At 43.3% G+C, this 22,071-nt stretch overlaps 1 protein-coding gene across 2 annotated transcripts in view; it reads left to right on the top strand.

Annotated features, from left to right (window-relative positions):
• Positions 1-10,573, top strand: part of LOC125642793 (synaptotagmin-like protein 2) — a 66,402-nt gene extending 55,829 nt beyond the window's left edge. For both annotated transcript variants that reach the window (XM_048864598.2, XM_048864599.2), the window contains 2 exons: positions 4,598-4,803; positions 9,122-10,573. In XM_048864598.2, the coding sequence (XP_048720555.2) occupies positions 4,598-4,803; positions 9,122-9,267 (352 nt within the window). In that variant the 3' untranslated portion in view covers positions 9,268-10,573. The remainder of the gene's footprint in view (positions 1-4,597; positions 4,804-9,121) is intronic.
• Positions 10,574-22,071: the final 11,498 nt, after the last annotated feature.

The following is a 22,071-nucleotide window of genomic DNA, read 5'->3' on the forward strand; positions in this document are numbered from 1 at the left end:
AGATTGATATACTTACATGGCTGCACCACTCTAATCATCACATAAGCATGTAAAGTACAGAACCATAGTTTCAGTCTTGGTGTCAGCAAAACGTGTACAAGTTTATAAAGGCAGCTGAGATGGGGAAGAGTGAAGTGTTGTGTTTTCTCGGGGGGGGAGGGATCATGTTGGATAGTCAGCAGAACATGAGCTCCCAGTGCAGTTTTGTGGCCAATAGGGCTAATGTGATCCTTGGATGTATAAACAAGAGAGTGTAGAGTCAGAGTAGAGAGGCTATATTTACCTCTGTATTTGGCACTGGTGTAATCTCTACTGGGATACTGCATCAGTTCTGGTGTCTACATTTTAAGAAGGATGTTGAAAAATTGGGGAGAGTTCAGAGAAGAGCCCTGATTAAAGGATTAGAAAACCTGCCTTATTGTGAAAGATTCAAGGAGCTCAATCTATTTAGCTTAATAAACAGAAGGTTAAGTGGTGACTTGATTACAGATTAGAAGTACTTCTATGGGGAACAGAAATTTGATAATAGAGGGCTTTTCAGTCTGTAATAAGATAGACAAATTTAGACTAGAAATAAATTGCAATTTTTAACAGTAAAGGTAACTAACCATTGGAACAACTTACCAAAGATTGTGGTGGGTTCTATGCCATTGGCAATTTTTAAATTAAGATGAGATGTTTTTCTAAAAGAATGCTCCATTTCAAACACAACTGTGGGACTTGAAACAGTAACTAATATAGGGAAGTTCTCTGGCCTGTATTACACAGATGGCTAGACTAGATAATCACAGTGGTCCCCTCTGAGCTTAACAATCTACAGATCTATTAAATATGTCCAAAATATTGTCGGCTTTTCAAATTTTATCTGTTTTATGGAAAAAAGAGCATTTCTCAACATTTCCCTTCAAACTGTTCTGACAAGTCTATGGGCTAGGGTTACAGTTGGGGCCAGTTGTAGCCCAGGGATAGGTGAGTGTTGGGACATGTAGTGGGCCCCAGGTAAGGTTGGAGTTAGGGCTGATAGTGGTCCTTAGGCCAGGGTTACAATTGGAACAAGTTGGAGTAGCCAGGGTAGTAGTTAAATGTGTTGTGACCAGTGCTGGCCTTGAGCTATAGGGTGAGAATTGGGGCCTGTAGAGTTCTCTGGACTAGGGTTAGGCCTGGAGCTGTTAGGTACCCAAGATTAGTGTTATGGGTGAATGGTTACCATGGGAACTGGTGGTGGTTGCTGGGTTGGGTTTGACTTGGGGCCTAATTCAAGACCCTGGGTAAGGGCAAAACTGGGGGGCTCAAGCTATGGTTTGAGTGTGGAGAGGTTAATGTTGTCGTATAGGATTTCTGTCTCTGAACTATGTTTAAGGTTGGAGCCTGTAAGTGGCCTTCAAGTAAGGTATGGGGTACTGTAGACAGTAGAGTTAGGGATAGGGCTGGTTGAGGACCACAGACTAGATTTAAGGTTTGAAATCATAAGTGTCATTCAACTAGGGGTTGGTCCCCTAGGTTCATGGTGGGTAGGGCACCTTGGATGTGGATGTGAGTTGCCGTTAAGGGACTCTGGGGCAAGTGTTTGAGCTGATGTGGATTGGAGTGCTGCCAAAACACACAATTTTAAATGTTTTCTATAGAGCCCTAGCTCCTGAATAAAAGCGATTACACAGAATTTTACCTTGCTTTTTTCTTAATGAAAGATTTTTAGCCTGCTTGTTGGGGAGACGAGTGTGAACACATGAACGTTAAAATCCCAAACAAGATGACAAATAGAAAAAAACCAAATATATATTTTTTTAAATTTCATGAATTTAAGTCCAATGTCACAATTTTTTGAGCTTAAATATGACTTTTGAATGGTTGAAGGGAGAGCTGATGGAATGGTAAGGATATGATCCCCAAATGGGGGTTAAAGTTCAGGAAAGGGATAGATTTGAGGGTCAGCAATGGGGCCAGCAGAGGGCCTCAGGCTAGGATTAAGGTTAGGACTTGCAGGGCTCGCCCAGCTACAATTAGGCCAGAAAAGGGCCCTGGGCTATAATAAGGATTAGGAATGGGGCAGGCAATGGCTCCAGGACTAGGGTTAGAGGTGGAGCCAGCAGAGGGCCCCAGAGGACAGGTGACAGAGGGCTCAGGCTTGGTTTAAGGTTGGGATCTGTGGGCTTGCCTGCCTACAGTTAAGTTTGGGGCTGGCAGAGGGCCCCAGGGTTAGAGCTAAGGTTAGGGTTAGGGCTGTCAGAGGGCTGTTGCGACAGTTGGGCCTACAGATTTATGCTAATTGTTCACAGCTGAGCTCCCAATGAGTGAAAGTTCTTGAAGTGTCACAATAACCTGCAACAGCAAATGTTGATGGGGAAAGTTGCAAAAGGAAGACAGACCGATTGAACTGCTCCAAACAAAAAGGTGTACTGATATAACTCAAGGACTGTGTTAAAATCATGCCTGGTAAACAAGACCATGTGAGGCTGAAAATCAAAATTGATGTGTCAGAAATTAGGCCTAATTGGTGGACAAAATAGTGAAAGGATGGGCTATTCTGTTGGGGGTGGGGGGATCCTTAAAGAAAGATTTTTTTGGAAGGAAAAATTGGTTACTGGAGTGAACTTCACCATCATGCCTGCCACTCCCACCATTTCCAGGGACCCCCGACCTTCTTTATTCTAATCCTAAGAGATGTCCTGACCAGACTAGGTCAGAGAGGGAGAAAAATGACATCCCACCTTTGCTGGCTTCAGCTAAATCCTGAATACCAACTGGGATGTGAGACTTTGTCCCCCTTTTTTCTATTCTTTTCCTTCCCCATCTTTGTTCTCATTCCTATCCCTCTCCTTTTTCCTTCTGTCTGGTAAGAGTCTGGCTTAGTCAGCTAAGACTGTATATTTTGCAACACTTCTGTAAGCCTGTGAGCAGAATGAAGCTGCTAAAAGCAGTGCCCTAACCAGCTTGATGCTGGTATAAGTTTGCCAGTCTCAAAGTTGCTGGTAAGACTGTGTGCTGTGCCTGTGTTTTTTCCGGCTGTGAGGTTGCAAGAATCAATGCCGGAAACAGAAGCTACATTTTCTATCTTTGGTGTTTTTTGGTTTCTCCTCTTTTTGCATTCATCTTGTTTTTTCTTCTAGGAAACAGGATCAGACTTTAATAACAGCAATGACCATTCCAGCCCAACTCTACTAACTTCTTCTCTCTTCCCCAAAAAGGACAGTTACTATCTAAGATACTAAGAGGGATAATCCTTCTAAAATCTCTCTAGCGAAAGGGAAAGGGAACAAGGGATGGTGTTAAAATGAAAGCCTTGTTTAATACTTTACATTTCAATTGCATTATCTGTTTTTCCTTCTTTTCTGTATCTTTAATACATGGTATTAAAAGATTTGTAAAGGTGTTTGCCGTGATACTAAGCAGGCTGAGGTTTCTCTATCCCAAACCTTCTTTAATGTTGGACAATGACAAGGTCCTTAACACCTTTGACCCTTTGGGCCCATATGTTCCATCTAAATTAATACAAGGCCCTGGGCTAGGATTAGGGGTGGGGCCTTTGACTGACTGCAACACAAACCCTGGCCTGGCTAGCCCTAATCACCCCAGCATAGGTTGAGGTTTGCAGCCAGTAGGATTCCCTAGGCTCAGGTTAGGGTTGGGGCCAGCAGAGGGCCCTAGGCTCACGTTACGGTTGGGGCTGGTAGGTCTTGCTAGTCTAAGGCCAGGGGTGGGGACTGTGTGACTCACTGGGCCAGAGTTGGAGCTAGTAGGGCTTGCCGGCCTAGGTTTGGAGCTGGTAGGGCTTGCCAGGCTAGGATTAGAGTTTGGGGCTGGTTGGGCTCTCCGGGATATGGTTAGGGTTTGGATCGGTAGAGCTTTCCAGGCTGGGGTTTGGATTAGAGCCATTAGGATTGGGACTGGAAGAGATCTGTGATCTAGGGTTGTGGCTGGAACAGGGCCCAACCTAGGGTAGGGCTGTGGCCAATGGGGAACCTCTAACCATGGTACGTTTCACCATGCTAGGTGTAGGGTTGGGACCAGTAGGTGTTCGTTTTGGGTTAAGGTCAATAATTGTACCAATGCTACCCTTGGGTGTATTTCTTGTAGGAATCTTTGGGTTTGTGTTAGGGTTGGATCCTGTAGGACTTTCAGTCTTGTTTAGAATTTGTGCTGAGATGTGGTCCAGAACTATTATTAGGATTGGTACTGGATTATTGTTAAGTATCACAGTAATTGGGTTCTTGTGCTAATGTCCGTTCAAGACATTATTCATTTTCAGTTTATATTTATAAAAAAAATTTGATTTTTTAAAATAAACAATTTTTATAAATGCTCACCAAATCTTTGCCAAAACCATCAAATTTTAAAATAGAGAAAACTCTTCATGAAAACTTTCACTTTTAAGATGGAATCTTATGACAAAAAATCTTTCATTTAAATCTTTTGACTATTCTAATGTCTCTAGAGACTAGTTGTTAAATTGAGACCAAATTTCCCCTAAGCTCACAATTGAGGAGTCTGTGGACCCAGAAATTTGGTTCAGATCCATCCTTTCCAAAAAACAAAACCTGAAAATAGTTTTAAAAATTGTTTAACTCTGCATTACATGATTTTTTTTCTCCTCTCTAAGCTATGTGCTTCCAGACACCAGTAAGAAGAGTTACCAGAAGACCAGAGTTATTAAAAGAGACTCAAACCCTGTTTTTAATCACACTATTGTGTATGATGGGTTCCACACAGAAGATCTGAAAGATGCCTGTGTTGAGCTGACTGTGTGGGATCATGAAAAACTAACCAATCACTTCCTCGGAGGGATCAGGCTGGGCCTTGGGACAGGTAATTGGATCCTTATTTGAGTCAGGAGAATTTTTTTTTCTTTAAACTAAATTTTGTTCAATATTGTCGCCACATAGAACATGATGGGGCCTTCCAGGTCTGCTTCATGTTGGAGGAGATGTCAGTGACAAGGAGTGTGGGTGTATTCCAAGTGTAACTTGGATTTACATGCACACACCAGTCCTAGGTCAGAGGCGGTCACAAATGGCATGCTGGCAAACCCTTCTTTCAGGAATCTCAGCCCAAACACCAATATCCCTCCCAATGTTCTCATGGGCTAAAGTGGGCTGGACCTGCCCCCAGAGAGTGGGAGAGTTGCAGAGAGAGCTCATCCTGCACTCACCCTGATGCAGGAACTCCTGTCGTGAGGGGCTGGCTGGGATCTGCTCCGACATTCTGAGCATGTGCCAGGCTCAGACAGGGGCCAGGAAAGGCCCATGGGGAGGCATACATGGTCTCAGAGCAAGGAGCACATTAGAGAGCACAGGAAGAGGAGAAGCAGGTTGCAATGCCTGGAGCAGGGAGTCAAGCCCAGCCAGCCCTGCAAGCCAAGAGCCATTTCAACCAGGACAGGGGGTTTTATAGGTGAAAGCAGGACAGTCTTGCAAAACCTGGGACTGTTGGGAGGTCTGCACAAATACCTGGATCCTAGGAAGCAACTCCACCCCAAGAACTGGCTCTAGTTTGAGAAAGAGAGGAAACGCTCCTTCTGTTTGCAACCGCTCCCCCAAATAAAGTACAGCACTTCTTCATTGACTGAATAGTGCTTACACAAGTCCTTTTTCTTAATGTGCATCAGCACTACCGGGTAACTCCCTCTGAAACAATATATTGAAATTTACAAGACAGACCAATAATGAATACCTTACAATGGTGTTGGACGCATACTGGGTACTCATGGTGCACAGTCAGTTCTGAGATTATGGTAGCTAGAAATAAAGCACAAAATGGAAAAGTATAGTCTGCTGGACATAAATATTGTTAAGTTTATTTTGATCACAGAAGTGCCCACAACCCCCCATTGAGATTGGCACCCCATTTTGCTTGGTGCTGTATAGACATATTAAGAGACAGTCAAAGTTTACAGTCTAAGGTCCCAATTCAGGCAAGCATTTACACATGTGCCCAACTTCAAGTGTGTTATTTCAGCAGGATTATGACCCTTACGGTCAGGGATATGCTGATATATTCTGCCAATGGGGCTCCTAAATAGACCAGATACCCACAGGGTGAGATATAGATGATGTCAGAGTTTCTGTACCAAGATTTCTATATGGATGTCCATTAGAAATTGTGTTTTCTGACACACTGCTTCGATGCCCTTCACTTGGATAGTCATCCTTTGTTGCCTCTTTGCTTCTGTTCCAGTCTTACTTCCCCCCGCTCCTTTTCGGGGGGAGATCTTCACAGAATCTTAGACATGAATGGCTGGAAGGGACCTTGAGAGCCATCAGTCCAGCCTCCTGCTCTGAGGCAGGACCAAGTTGATCTAGACCATCCCTGACAGGTGTTTGTCCAACAGATTCTAAAAAACTTCCAGTGTTGGGGATTCTACAACCTCCCTTGGAAGTGCGTATTAGAGCTTAACTGCCCATACTGTTAGGTTTTTTCCCCCCCTCATATCCAACAAATATCCCTTGTTGCAGATTAAGCCCATTACTTCTTGTCCTCCCTTCAATGGACATGGAGAATAACTGATCACTGTCTTCTGTATAACAGCCCTTCACATGTTTTGAAGACTCTGATCAGGTCACCGCCTCAATCTTCTTTTCTCAAGACTAAATATGCCCAGATGTTTTTAATCTTTCCTCATAGGTCAGGTTTTCTAACCTATTATCATTTTTGTTGCTTTCTTCTGGATTCTGTCCAACCCCCCCATCTTTCCTGAAGTGTGGTGCCCTGAACTGGGCTCTGTACTCCAGCTGAGGCCTTGCCAGTGCCAAGTAGAGTTGCCTGTATCTTACATATGTCACTCCTGTTCATAGGCCCTAGAATGACATGAGCCTTTTTTGCAACTTTGTCACACTGTTGACTCGTATTCAGTTTGTGATCCCCAGATCCTTTTTCAGCAGTACAGCCAGCTAGCAGTTAGTCCCCATTTTTTAATTGTGCATTTGTTTGCAGGGGGTTCCTTCCTAAGTGAAGTATTTTACACTTGTCTCTATTGAATTTATCCTGTTGATTTCAGACAGATTTTTCTAATCTGTCAAGGTCATTTTGAATTCCAATCCTGTTCTCCAAAGTGTGTATGGCTCCTCACAGCTTGGTGTCATCTGCATATTTTATGAGCACACTCTCCCCTCTATTATCCCAGTCCTCCTGCCTTTAATACAAATAGTTGACTTAAACAATGGTGCCTCCTAATGCAGAGATTATAATCAACATTGACACTAAAGAAATGAATTCCATTCTGCTGAAATCTGTTCTATGCCTTTTTCTGATGGTGCTCATTGTGAGTTAGATTGCAGCATGTCCTACATTTAGGCCTTGGCAGATTGTATTTTTCTACATGAAACTGTCCAAGTGCAACAAGTATAACTCAAATCTAAACTGCATTCATTTATGATTAGACCAGGAAATTGTTACAGGAGGCCTTGCTGAGAGGGAAGAGGCAGAGGAAGTCTCAATGGGTTATAATACAGGATGAACAGTCCCCAGGGGTTGTTTGGAAAACATTTGTAGCAGTTGAAAAGATCTTCCTCTCAGACGTACTTAACAGTGTGGGACTTGCCAGCACACCCTCTGTTTTCTGTCTCTTAACATGTCACCAAGAGAGTTATGAAGTTCCCAACTGTGAAATAGCAGCTCCAAGCAGCTAATAAACGAGATATAAAAATATCACATTCAGGCTTCAGTGTTGCTAATATGATCTGGTTGGCAGTGTTATAGAATATAGGACTGGAAGGGCTCTCAAGAGGCCATCTAGTCCATTTCAACTCCACCCCCATGCTGAGGCAGGACCAAGTATGTTTAGACCATCCCTGACAGTCATATGTCTAACTTTTTTAAAAAACCTCTAGTGACAAGGACTCCACAGTCTCCCTTGATAACCATTCCAGTACTTACCTATCCTTATAGTTAGAACATTATTATTATCTAACCTAAATCTCCCTTGCTGCAGATTAAGCCCATTCCATCATGTCCTACCTTCAGTGGACATGGAGAATAATTGTTCACCATCCTTTTTTATAAACAGCCTGACATATTTGAAGACTATTAATCAGGTCCCCTCTGAGGCTTGTCTCAGGACTAAACATACCAAGCTTTTTTAAACCTTTCCTCAGAGGTCAGGTTCTCTTAACATCTTATCACTTTTATTGCCCTCTCTCCAGTTTGCCCACATCTCTCTCAAAGTATGGCACCAAGAACTGGACACTGTATTCCAGCTAAGGCTTCACATTTACCTCCATTAACCTTTTTTTGCACTTGTATTATGCTTATAAGAAGCTCATGGGATTTTTTTTGGGGGGGGTGGGGGTGGGGAGGGGTACACTGCATTTATTGAAGATACAACAATTAGCATATGCATTTAATTACATATACACATACTGTTCTGCTAGTTTGTTATAGTTATTGGTTTAGACTTGTAATCAACCTAGCTGGCCACTATTTTAATCCATGGTAGGAAGGAGCCAGGTTTTGTAGGTTGCAACATGATGCTTTGGAGAAGTCTTGGCAGGACAAACCCAAAATTTTATGGCAAGGCACTTTGTTCATATAATTTTTAAATTGGGACCAATGAGTTTTGCATTGTTATGCTGTAATAAGTTGGAGTGCTTGGGTTTTTTATTAATTTGTAGGGAGTTATTTTATGCTTGGTTTTTATTGATAGATGCTTGTTTTATTTTTAGAGTTGTTAATTTGCCTTTTTTTAAATGCTTTAATAGGGGCACGTTAGAGCTTTTTGGCACTTTTGAGTTTGTTTTGGGGGGGTTGTATATTATTTATATAAAAACATTTTACACAACATTTTGAACAGGAAAATTAAATTGCAATGCAAAAGAAAATTATGGCTTTAATACTTATTTTAAAATGCTAAACCTACAAATAAATAATCCTCAAAAGTCTAGTACTGCTTTAAAAATCAATCCAGACAAATTCTGGCCAATATATTTTTACCCATTAGGCCATTCCTTTATTATTTAAGGAATAGCTAGCAAAAAATATCAAATCATACACCAGTACATTTAATACATGCTACATTTATTTTAATGTATATTAAATACAAACATAAAATGAAGGACTAGATTACATGCAAGAATTTAATAGAAACCTCTTCTGCAGCTCTTGCTATGATCATGTCCTTGTTCTTTCTAAGGCACTAGCTACGGTATCTCTGTAGACTGGATGGACTCCACGCAGGAGGAAGTGGCCTTTTGGCAGGAAATGATGTCAGCCTCCAATGAATGGATTGAAGGATCACTGCCGCTGCGCTCACTGGCAGGGAGGAGGAAACTGAAATGAAACTTCTGTTGTACAATTAAAAGTATGAGCATATTCATTAGAATTGGGAAGCTCCTCATGAGCAGGGAATGAAGCCCCTCCCCTACCTGCACAGGTGTCTGGTTAATTAGATAATGATTGCATTGTGCTTTAAAGATGGCAGGTGCTAAGTGGTGTTAATCTCCCAGTAGAGGACTTAAAAGATGCTAAACTGATGCTATGCTTGATTTTAGCAAAAAGCCAAGAAAACACATTGGTTACTTTTGTTAATCATTTATATACTCTTAGATTTCATTAGAGTCTCAGTACATTGGCAGGGAAGAAGTGTAAATATTTTTTTTTAATACAGGGTTTATTTTGTTACTGGATTTTTTGCTGTTTTTCTGTGCAGTGAGACAGTTGTAATAAAGCTGCAGCTTAGCATTATCCATATTCCCTTTCAAGTGGTACGCTTCATACTGGATGCAGCATTGAAAGCATCTCAAAATGGGACTTTGCCATCTGTCACTGATAATGTGACTATGACTCAGGGGGAAAAACAAAAAAAAAACAACACACTTTAGATTGCTTTGAGATCCAAGGTGAACCTGCAGAAAGAGGACTGTTTGGAGCAGACAACGTAGCAACATGACTAAGATATCCAAGAAGAATTCAACAAATTTAATTCCATACTACTTTTATTTGGAAGTGAAGAATGATGGTCTTGCAGCTAATGTACCAGCCCAGGACTCAGTAGATAAAGGTTCTATTCCCAACCTTGCCACAAACTTCCTCTGTGACCTTGGGCAAGTCACTTACTTAAAGTGAAACTGCAGTGGAATATAAATTAGGTTGCACTCAGCCAAATACAAAATATGATTAAATCACTGCTGGGCCAAATCAGTTCTTTCAAATGCCTTGTGTATATAAAACATTAAGTATGAAATTATATGTAGCAAGCAGTCTGTGTGTCAGCCTGATGTGTATTGAGAGGTCAAAACTGCAGCCACAAAACGAGGAAAGGAGAGAGATTTTTGGAACTGATGGGAAAGGTAAGTATTCCATGACCTTACTTTGGTTCAGTATGTACAAACAAGTTACATAGTAAAAAGAGCTGGCGAAATCTCCCACTGCTCCTTGTACCTCTGGCTACTACTTTGATCTTCCTTTCTCTCAACTGATGTCAACAAGTTGTGATCTATGTTGGAGTTATCATTAAATAGTAGCTTTTGGGGATTTTGCATCTATCCAGTGCACATCAGTAGAGATTTTGCAACCATTTTAAATGCAGCTTTGTAATTTCCTCTTTAAATGTACATGTTCTGATTAAATAGAATGATTTCCCTCAGATACCAAATGATCTCCTTATACCTATCATTAGCATGGTCTGAGTAGCCATCTATACATAGATATCCTGTAAGTTAGAGGCAATGCCGCACTAAAAAGAATCCTACTTGCCTAGTCTAGAGTGGTTACTCTTGACGAAATTTCTTCTCTAGATATCTGACCTTTAAAAGCAATTTGCAAGGCTGAGTAGAGCTTGTTGAGAAATGTGGGGGGAATCATGAAAACATTTGATGTTTGTTTTCCTTTTTGAAGAGTTCAAAAAGGATTTTTTTTTTTTGGTTTTTGTGGCTCTTAATTTCCTTTTTTAAATTTGTTTACCAAAACACCTGTCTTAGATTACCACAGATGGTCAGCTTACCAAAAAAAAGTGTAAGTGATAGACACTTTTTCACAAACCCTGAAAAGTTAAGTTGATGTTGGTAGCTTTCATTAAAAAATTCATTTTAGTAAAACAATCATTTTTTGACCAGTGTTAGAAAAATGTTGGCCAACTGTAGTGTTGAAGCACTAAGAAATAGCCCATAGGAAAACAAGATCAAATGGAGATACACATTGTCTGAGTCCCAATCTGGTTCACTTCGCTCACACAAATTATCCCATTGACTGTCTCTGAAGTGTGAGACAAAGGAGCTAGATTGGCCCCATAGTGGCATTTGCTTAATTTAAAATCTTAAGGCTACTAAAGTTGTTGGTTTCAATGAAGTTTTGAGACTTGATTCAGATACTTTTACATGGAGTAAAGCATTACTCCATGGATAGTGCCATCAAAGTTGAGATGATTACTCCTTGGCTAAGGTGCTACTAAACCTGAGGACGGGTATGAAAATCTGGCCTATAACATACTGATGTTCTGCTTACATAGGAGCAGTTTCTGATGCTCTTACTATTTGAATAGTACCTTACTCTGAGTCCCAGTCAGTGGGACTACTATCTGTGGAGTGAAGTGCTATTTATTGTGAATAATGGGTATCAACATTTTGGGCCATAATGCAAATGCATATCTATTTTTTCCTTTCAGTGATTTACAGTGTCTGCACATTTGTGGTGAATGTGCCAAAACTGCTGTTTACACACACAAAAAGTAATTTGAAAAGTTCAAGTATTTATTTCATATTAGCATTAGCGCCACACCTAAGATTCAAAGTTATTTCCTAATATGGTGCCAACAAAGTTAAATAATCATCGTTACAGGGCCAAGTTCATCCCTGGTGTCGAAGTTTGGCCCAAGGTATTGTGATCTGGATATTTTTGTTTTAAGGTTGCATTGGTTTTTGGTGGGTTTTTTTGGTAAATTAAGCCCTGATTAATTTCAGAAGCTTTTAGTATTTATTAGTGCATCAGAGTAAAAGATTACACTGCCAAGCATAATAAAGTGGTAGCATAGTCACGTGTTATGTAGGAGGTCATATCTGCTTCACTTAACAGAAAAAGCACTTTATCTGCAAAAATGCAAGGCACTTTGTCACATGTCAGTGTCATACATAGGAGTGGAGGAACCTGTAGCAAATAAAGTTAATGGCCTTTGGTATGTGTCTTACATTGACATTTGTAGTCTGTGAATGCTACCTGCAAGAGGTAAAAGTATCTAAATGTTATAGGCTGCTATAGCACAGGTCCATGTTAACATGTGCTGCAGATTAATTTGGAAATAACATACCAAAAGGATTCTATTGTATATATTATTTTTGTATGATGGACTAAACAAACTCCCTTCACGAGACAGGGCTTTTCCTATATATAGTAAATATATTTAGGTCCATAACTCCCCTGGATATAAACATGCAACTTTGTTGAAGTCAGGTATGTCTTGGAGGGGAGGGACAGCTTAGTGGTTTGAGCATTGGCCTGCTAAACCCAGGGTTGTGAGTTCAATCCTTGAGGGGGCCATTTAGGGATCTGGGGCAAAAATTGCGGATTGGTCCTGCGGGTTGGACTAGATGACCTCCTGAGGTCCCTTCCAACTCTGATAGTTTATGATTCTATGTCTTTGTATGCAGCTGAAACCAAAATTGTTGTCCTTAGGGCTAGATCCTGCAGCCACCAATTACTGGTGGGACACAAGTAATCCTATTGTCCGGAGTAGGCCTACCTGGGTTACAGGATCTGGCCTTTTTTTAAATGGAAAAAGTTAGTGTGAGCAGAGCTGGGCAAATTCTGCAGGGAAAAGCTTCCCATGACCATTCTTCTGCACTCATGAGTGCATGTGCTTTCCTTGTGCTCATGCCCCTTTCATATCTGCTTTTTGCAGATATCTTGCGAGTGAATTTACAAGCAGGAGTGTTTTGCTCAAATAGCAAATTTCTAATTCACCAGTAGCAGGATGTGTATAAGAAGCCAGCTTATAAGAAGCTCTGCTCCTCCAGTCAGGAAACAGAAGCATACCATGTGACCTGTGTCTAATCAGACCTGCTCAGATTGTTAACCAACTACTTGGAACAAACAGCTCATGAACAATCTTTGGACAAATTATTCACCAAATTAACGTTGGTAATCTTGAAGAGTATCCAGGGTTCACTGTCTGTACTTGGAAAAGTCAACGTTGGTGAAGTAAAGTATCTGTTACAAAGTGTTTGTCCAGCTCTACTCTTGACCAAGACAGAGAGAAAAGCAAAACTGATCTTATTGTGAAACTCATAAGCTGCAGAGAGAAATATTAGTAGACCCCCCTACCCCCCGTCACGGGACACAGACTCACCGGCAGCACCTCCTGCTGGTCATCTGAGGAAATTAGCTCACCAGCCTCCAGAGTGCCCTCTTCAGGCTGGTGTCTCCCCTTGCTGCTGGCTCCTGTGTCCCTCCCAGAACCCCAGTGCCCCTTTCACTGGGTGCTGCCTCCTGACAGTACCCCACAGTTCTGGGTCTCCCCCTCCCAGGGGAACCCCCCCACTCACTATCCCTACCTCACATCAGTCATAGGCTCCTGCCAGTCACCAGATAGCCCCTGTGCCCTGGGGCATACTGCAGTATGAGCCACTCATCACAGGCAAGGTTGGGTTTGGACCCACTGCCTCTGCCTACCCGTGGCTGACCCGCAACCCCCAAACCTAATAGGCCTTCCCAGGCCTGCAGCCTGGGGCTTTCCTAGGCCACAGCTCTATAGCTCCCTTGGCCTTTCCCCAGCCCTGCTCCTAACTAGGTCCTCTATTCCAGTCTCTACAGCCAGGTCCCTCCCTCTCAGAGCAAGAGAGAGAGTGTTCTTCTGTTCCTGGCTTCCCTGGCTTTTATAAGGCCTGCTGGGTCTGTTTGGGGCGTGGCCCGCAGCTGCGGCTGCTCGGCCAATCAGCCCAGCTCTTCCCCTGCCCCAGCCCTCTCCCAGGGCTATCTTAAACCCCTCTGGGCCCAAGCGGGTGTCCACCCAACAACATAAATCTATGTAATAAGATGTTCTTAAAGAAGAAATACTGTATTTTGTGAGCTGGTTAAATAAACCAAAAGGAATTTGTAAAACTGATCTGTGTGTAAGAAACAAAATCAATAAACCACACTTCAGTTTCTGATAAGTGTATATTCAGTGTAATTGTTCTTAGGGCTTGGCTACACTTGCGAGTTACAGCGCAATAAAGGAGCCCCGGGTGCACTAGCTCACTCCCAGTCCACACTGGCAAGGTACGTAGAGCACTCTGACTCCGCGACTACAGCGCTGCTGGTACTCCACTTCGGCGAGTGGAATAACGTTCGCTGTGTCCCAGCTGGAGCGCCGCAGCGCTGGTGTGAACGAGGTGGTGCTTTACTGCGCTCTGATCAGCCTCCGGAAACATCCCATAATCCCCTCAAGTCAAGTGGCCACTCTTGTCATTGTTGTGAAATTGGCTACAGGAATGCGAAAATGCCCTTTCAAAGCTCAGTTTTGGAGAAGCCGGCTGCTTATCAGCTCCAAGAAAAAGCAAACATTTACTGTTCGCTTTGAGTGAATGGGGGGAGAAAGGGGGTCTGAACTTACAAGACAGCATGCTGACACACACTCAGCACCCCAAAAACCCACTCTCTCTCCCCCCACATACACACAACACACTCTCTGTCACACTCCACCCCCCATTTGAAAAGCACATTGCAGTCACTTGCATGCTGGGATAGCTGCCCATAATGCAGCCCTCCCAACACCGCTGCAAGTGCCGCAAATGTGGCCGCCCTAGTGTGCTGTCAGCTGTCAGTGTGGCCAAACTGCAGTGCTTTCCCTACTGCGCGCTCCGAAGGTGGGTTTATCACACAGCGCTCTACATCTGCAAGTGTAGCCACACCCTTAGTTACTAACTTCTCCCCTATTTATTTACATTTTGGTATCTTAGTCATGTTTGGTTTTCCTGCCAATGTTCAGATGCAGGGTTCTAACAGTGAGCCTGATTCTGGATCTTATGGCAAGTAGCTCCACTGACGTTTATACCAGCATAAAAGTGGTGTGAGATCAGGCCCAACACGTGAACGATTCCTGCTTCAAAAGTACCAAGAAGGCAAAATCCTACTGAATGTTGGAACCATTTCTGAAATGGAGATTGCATCTAGATGTGGTCTGGGCTCCTGCATGATGTGCTCTTATATGTCTAGAAAGCATCAGGCCTCAGGGCCCTTGCATGATGAAATTCATCCTAAGATACTTAAGGAATTAACTGAAGCAATCTTGGCACCATTAGCAATTATCTTTGAGAACTCTTGGGGAGTGCCAGAGGATTGGAGAAGGGCAAACAACGTACTTACCTTTAAAAAGGGGAACAAAGAGAACCCAGGAAATCATAGACCAGTAAGCCTAACTTCAATACCAGGAAAAGATACTAGAGCAAATTATTGAACAACCAATTCCTAAGCACCTAGAGGATAATAAGGTTATAAGGACTAGCCAGCATGCCTTGATCAAAACCAAACCATGCTAAACCAACCTAATTTCCCTTTTTGACAAGGCTACTCGCTTAGTGGATGGGGAAAAGGAGTAGATGTAATAATCTTGATTTTTAGTAAGGTTTTGATACAGTCCCACATGCCATTCCCCTAAGCAAACAAGGGAAATGTGGTCTAGGTTAAATTACTATAAAGTAGATGCACAATTTATTGAAAGATCGTACTCAAAGACCAGTTCTCAATTGTTCGCTCTCAAACTGGGAGGGTGTATATAGTGGGATCCTAAGAGGTCAGTCCTGGGTCTGCTATTTGTTCAATATGTTCGTTAATGACTTGAATAAGAGAGAGACGAGTATGCTTATAAAACTTGCAAATGACACCAAGCTGGGAGGGGTTGCAAGCACTGTGGAGAACAGGATTAGAACTCAAAACAACCTTAACAAATTGGAGAACTGGTCTGAAATCAACAAGATGAAATTCAATACAGACAAATTCCAAGAACTATGCTTAGGAAGGAAAAATCATATGCACTATTAGAAAATGGGGAATAACTGACTAGGCAAAGAAGGATCGGGGGGGTTAGAGTGGATCACAGATTGAATAGGAGTCAACAATGTGATACAGCTGCAAAAAAGGCTGTATCATTGTGGGGTGTATTAACAGGAGTGTTGCATGTAAGACATGGGATGTAATTGTCCCACCCTCCTCAGTACGGGGTGAGGCCTCAGCTGGCGTATTGTGTCTAATTCTGCATGCTACACTTTAGGAAAGATGTGGACAAAGAATGCAAAAAAGAGCAACAAAAATAATAAAAGGCTAGAAAACCTGATAGATGAGGAAAGGTTAAAAAAACTGGGTATGTTTAATCTTGGGAAAAGATGACTGAGGAGGAACCTGATAACAGTTGTCAAATATGCCAAAGGCTGTTATAAAGGGGATGGGGATCAACCGGTCTCCATGACCACTGCAGATAGGACAAGAAATTATGGGGTTAATCTGCAGCCAAGGAAATTTAGGGTAGACATTAGGAAAAGCTTTTTAACATTAGGGGTAGTTAAGCTATGAAAGAGGCTCCTAAGGGAGGTTGTGGAATCCCCAACCCTGGAAGTTTTTCAGACCAGGTTGGACATACACCTGTCACGGATGGTTTAGGGTCACTTGGTTCTGCCACAGTGCAGGAGCTTGGTCTTGATGACTGTGCAAGGTCCCTTCGCATCCTCCATGTCTATGATTCCATATTGTGCACGTTCCCATAAACAATACAGCCAGATTCTTATTCCCCTCCTCACCTCACTCCACCAACAGTCCCCCTGAAGCCAGGGGACTGCTGGGGCATATGTGGTTAACCAATATTTAGGTATACGTAGCTGGCCCTTGGTAAATAGTAACAATTAATAGTTGACCTGGGGAGAAGAGATGCCAGAGAGAGCTGCATACAGCTGACCTCTCAGCTTGGCTGCGCAGATCTTCTACAAGGTTTGTCACACTTCTCATTTTCCCTTTCAATCATCCTGATTATTCTCCCACGGCCAGCCCATAGTGGTATTGTAGCTCATGGATTTATCACAGCATTGCTAAAGCCAAGTCTGCTCCTCCACCCTTCTCCAGCACAAATGAATATTTACTGCTAGTCAGAGCCTCGGGATGAACACCAAACTAACCAGGGGGCTAGGCAGAACTGTATTCCTAGGGAGGAAAAATCACCTATGCAGGGTGGATATATGAGCTCATTACGCTGCTGAGGGGCACAGGCCGGGCCTGGCAGAGCTCCTGAGGTGGCTGGTACAACAGACTTGTTTAATATCCCTGGGTCACAGCCTTTTTTGGCTTCTATTTAATGTTCATGCAGGTGAACTTCCCCCTGGATTCAATTGGTAAAAATCTAACCAGGGTCTGGGTGGCAGGTGCCCAGCAAAGGTGAACATTTGGAATGAGACAAGCAGTGATTCTGCTGGGCACTCTCCCCTCCCACTGGCACCTCACAGACCCATGGGCTGAGGGCCTGAATCAGTCCACTGAGGCCAATGGGAGCTTTGCCATGGACTTTAGTGAGCAGTGGATCAGACTCTGAGCTTGGTTTAGCACTGTTGCATGTGCATCGGGAAGTTAGGAGACTGAACAATAAGCCAAGCAATAAGGGCCCTATCCAGGGAGGTGATGAATTTCTTCCCCTCCTAGTAAAGTCAGGATCAGGCCCTAAGGGGGGGGGGTCAACATTTATTATTTGGTGTCCCTTCACGCTACCACAATACAATCAGGTTAATCAAAAATGTAACAAGGAGCCAGTGAAGGCTCATTTCTTTGCTGGCTTACTTAGCACATCTGCAATCTGTGGCACAGCCGTTGAGCTAGGAAATGGGTTTAAATAAGCAGGCAAATATTTTCTTCTATTAAAATGGAAAGTTGTGCACCTGGATCTGCCACGCCTTTATGGCAATGAAATCCCTCTCATGGTTCAGAATTACGCCTGCCTGCTGTGTTTTAATGGCCTGTCCAAAGGCAAAAGGTGGGAGACCAAAGTACAAAGCTCTGCTGGCTATCCTCAGGGCATTTTTTTCAGGCCTTCTGTTGTAATTCATTATTTACAACACCGTTTGTAAAATGGAAAAATATTAATAATACAGCCACAAAACACCCAATACTGTGTCTAACCAAGTAGTTGAGCTTCCGATAAAAGTGTAGCTGATGGGCTAGTCATGTGTTGTGTTTAGTTTCAGACCAGGATTTCAAAACACATGCCAGCTTCCTTGTCCCTTAGCCCATGGTAGGGCCTATTCACAGCTCATCACAATACTGCCGTTGACTTCAGTAGAACAAAAGCAGACTCTGTATGTGCAGCATCCCTAAACCGACCTTGCAGGTTGCCAGCAAGTCAAAGTCATGTTCCAGCTGTAAACAAGTGATCGATGGCAAGTCTCAAGGGGGGAAAACCACAGAACCATTTTCTAACAATGGCAGTAGCTAAAGGCAGGCTGCATTGAGAAAAATTGCTACACCCTCCCGTCCCTTCATTATTAATTCTTCCTGATGTATGGGGCATGAAGAGATTCTGTGCTCTCACTGGAAAGACCTGTAGGGCTACAAGGGCATAAAGTTCCTGCTGGAGGATCTGGTCTTGGCTTTAATCTGAGTTTTGGCTGCTCAGCTGGAATGCTTGAATGGGAAAACTGCCATGTAGCCCAATCAGCCTGTGCCCTTTTGAAGTGTAGCATACTCTGAAATAAGGCCCCTGAGCACACATCTACAATACACTGAGCAATGGTTGTTAATTCATTTTCAGGGACACCAGTGTTTTGCTAGGGAGCCTGGGGCTCTTTCTGAGAAAACATACGAGTCCTTCCTTTATTTGACGAATGGGGCTAGACTAAAATGCAGGCTGCACTCGGTATGTCAGGGCGCCATACGATAAGTTATAGTACTAAAAAAGAGACAGGGCCAAACTGACACCTTGTGTAATGCTACCGCTGTCAATCGCGTTATACCTGTCCTGGCATGGTGTGAGCCCGTCAGGCTCCAGGGCCGTCACGCTGGCACCTTCAACCATTGTAAAATGCTCTTTAAAAAAAACAGGTTTCAGAGGAACAGCCGTGTTAGTCTGTATTCGCAAAAAGAAAAGGAGTACTTGTGGCACCTTAGAGACTAACCAATTTATTTGAGCAAGAGCTTTCGTGAGCTACAGCTCACTTCATCAGATGCATCTGATGAAGTGAGCTGTAGCTCACGAAAGCTCATGCTCAAATAAATTGGTTAGTCTCTAAGGTGCCACAAGTACTCCTTTTCTTTTAAAAAAAAACAGTAAGTTTAGTGGAGTCTGTGGGCTCAATTCTCAGTTGCTTTAGGGCGCCATTGTACCTTTGTCTTCAGACTTGTCAGTAAAGGCCCTGCAAACTGCTGGTGTTGTCGAAATAATAATCCTCTTAACATCTTCCTGCTGCTTCTGGCTTTCACAATAGTATGCAACAGTTAGCGCTTCTCGTATATGACCATTTGCAGTACTGTAATCGGTCTTGGATTCACAGCTGCAAGGACATGTCTAATTTAACAGGGGATTTACTTGTGTAACTAGCTAATAAATGGTCCATTGCATATAGTTAATTTTAATCAAATCCATCATGTTGATCTATTTGTCTATAATGCACCACCAGACGGTCAGTCATTATCTACATAGGGCCTGATTCTGCTGTGATTTGCACCAGTGTACACCAGGATGAAATCCCATAGAGTTTAGTGTAAGTGAAAGGAGCATCAGCGTCCAAATTCAGAGCCGGTGGAAGGTGCAGCTTGAGCAGCCTGACTGCTTAGTGGGTGTAATCCGAGTGGGTGTTACTGACTATCCAAGGCAGTGGAGAATAGAGGATAGACTCACCACAGCTTTTCCCTGTAGGCCCGACTCTGAACTCTCAGCAGTGTGAATCAGCTGTAACTCCACGGATGGCAATGGAGTTACGCTGGTGTAAAAGAGATCAAAATCAGGTCCTGTGTTTCCCGGTTGTGGAATCTGGTTATTCTATTCCTTAGACCATTGAAAGCAACATTGAATTATAAAGTTGGACTTTTCCAGGCGGCGTTGGGAGCAGAGGAGCAGGGTGCCGTGCTGTGAGGCTCATGCACAAACAGCGCTGCAGAAATGTATGCTTGATTGATTTTATTTTTTAGTATCCTTGGAAACCGAAAGGGCATTAAAATTGCATGGCGTGTACGGTGCTGAGCAGGGTTTTATGTATTCCTGTTGTAGTTCTACCATCAGACTGGAGATGGCTTAAATCTCCAGCTGCCAATTAGTGGGTGTAAAAAGCACTGGCTGTTTCTGAGGGCCATAAATCATGGCTCAATGGTACAATATTTGGAGCAAAGGGCCCTAGTAAATATCAGTGCTGGGGCTCTGGCTTTTAGCCATTGCTGCCCATGGTTCAGTAGCGCCTCCGCTTGCGGTGAAGGGGTTTTACCGCAATGCCACAATGCACCGTGCTGTAACGGAGTCAAAGAAAGTGGTTTCCTTCGAAAAGGAAACTCTCATTTAAAACGATCACAGTGCTAACAACAGTGCTCAGGGTGGCACTGCCCTTTCAGTGAGAGACGGGTTCTCATTACTCCAAAGGCCAAGCAAGCCACAACACCATAGGTACCACGAGGATATCATGGCCCCACTGGAGCAAAACTCTCCTTTCGAGGGAGCCAGGATTTCACTCCCAGCTTTTTGACCGGGGTGATTAAATTTGTGCGCCTCCCCCACAATGAAGCATGGCGCCTTCCCATCTCTGCTGTCAAAGGACCCAACCCACATACCTTTACTCACCTAAATGATCCCACTGGAGTAAGCACTAATCTCAGGAGCAGACTCCATGAACGCTCCTTGAGGGCTAACCCTGGGAAGATGCCCTCTCTCTGCCCCGGCATTCACTGGGGTCCAGACACCACCCTCACATGTTACTAGTGTAATTAACAAATTTAAAAGCAAACCGATGTAAAATAGTGCTCAGAAATGAGCTCCCTCACCCTTGCAGCTCTTTGCTGTGCCCCTCGTTTGCATAGACAGCCTAGCACAGGTCTGCCTAGAGTGTCTGATGTCAGTGTGGCATCTCCCCTCATTCTTGTGTTTATGCTCAAATTTCTGCAAAAAAAATATAAAACCTGTTTTTCCAGTGCTCTTTTTAAAAAGTGTGTCGTCAATCAAGTTTTGTCAATTTAGCAGCTGCAATTAATTATAACTCTGCCTTTTTATTAATCAACCTTTTAAATTAATTTTCAAATACCACTTCCAAATACTGTAAATGTTATTAAACAAAAGCATTAAACTCAGACATTAATAGTGTCTCAGCAGCATCATAAACTGATAGCAGATCTTGGGTTCTCAAGCTGGGAACTGTGACTCCCAGGGCATCATAAACAGGTTTTGGGGGGCAGGGAGAGGGGGGTCATGCGACCCTCCTATTCTCGCTGGCTAGATGTTGTATTAGGTGGCGGGGGGGGGGGTGTCACAAAATGGAAAAGCTTCAGAAACACAGTAGCTGCTCATGCCGTGAATCACAAGGTTTTGAGCCTGCAAAGCTCTACACACCTGTTTGTTTCTGCTCCCCGGAAATAAAAATAAGGATATTTCCTGTGACCCTACGGGTTCGTCTGGCCCTGATGCTCAGGGAATTCCTTGGGATTCAGTCCCACGGCGTCAAAGAAAGTCACACTGGAGCTCAGTGATCAGACTGTGAGCTCAGCCCTGGCTCACACCCCTGGGTCTTCTGCTGTCACCTGCCACACCCACGATATCAGGCCTGGGAACTCTTTGTTAGCTTCACCCACCTTCACAATTGTGCCTCTTTCTGCAGTGAGTCCACTAGTGGAGCATCCTCCCAGTCCCAGTTCGTGATGCCACCTCTTCCTTCTTCATAGCTCTCCTAGGTACATTTCTTCTTGTTTCACGTACAGGAAATAAGTTAATACAGGCACACCCTAGCAACCTTAGAGCTGTGCATTTGCTTGCAGCTGAGTAACCAAGTGGTTTTATTATTGTAACCCTTGCCCTAGCTCATCCCTTCTCGTTTGTTTGCCATGGCCTTCAACTGCTGTGTGCTAGGAATCCTGTAAGGACAGAGGCAAGGTCTTTGTCTTTTAGGACTGCTTTAACCTGGCTAATACACTGTATAGTGCTCTACAATAATGACTAATAATAAC

The sequence above is a fragment of the Caretta caretta genome, chromosome 9 (genome assembly GCF_965140235.1).
Source record: "Caretta caretta isolate rCarCar2 chromosome 9, rCarCar1.hap1, whole genome shotgun sequence".
In the NCBI taxonomy this organism is placed as follows: domain Eukaryota; kingdom Metazoa; phylum Chordata; order Testudines; family Cheloniidae; genus Caretta; species Caretta caretta.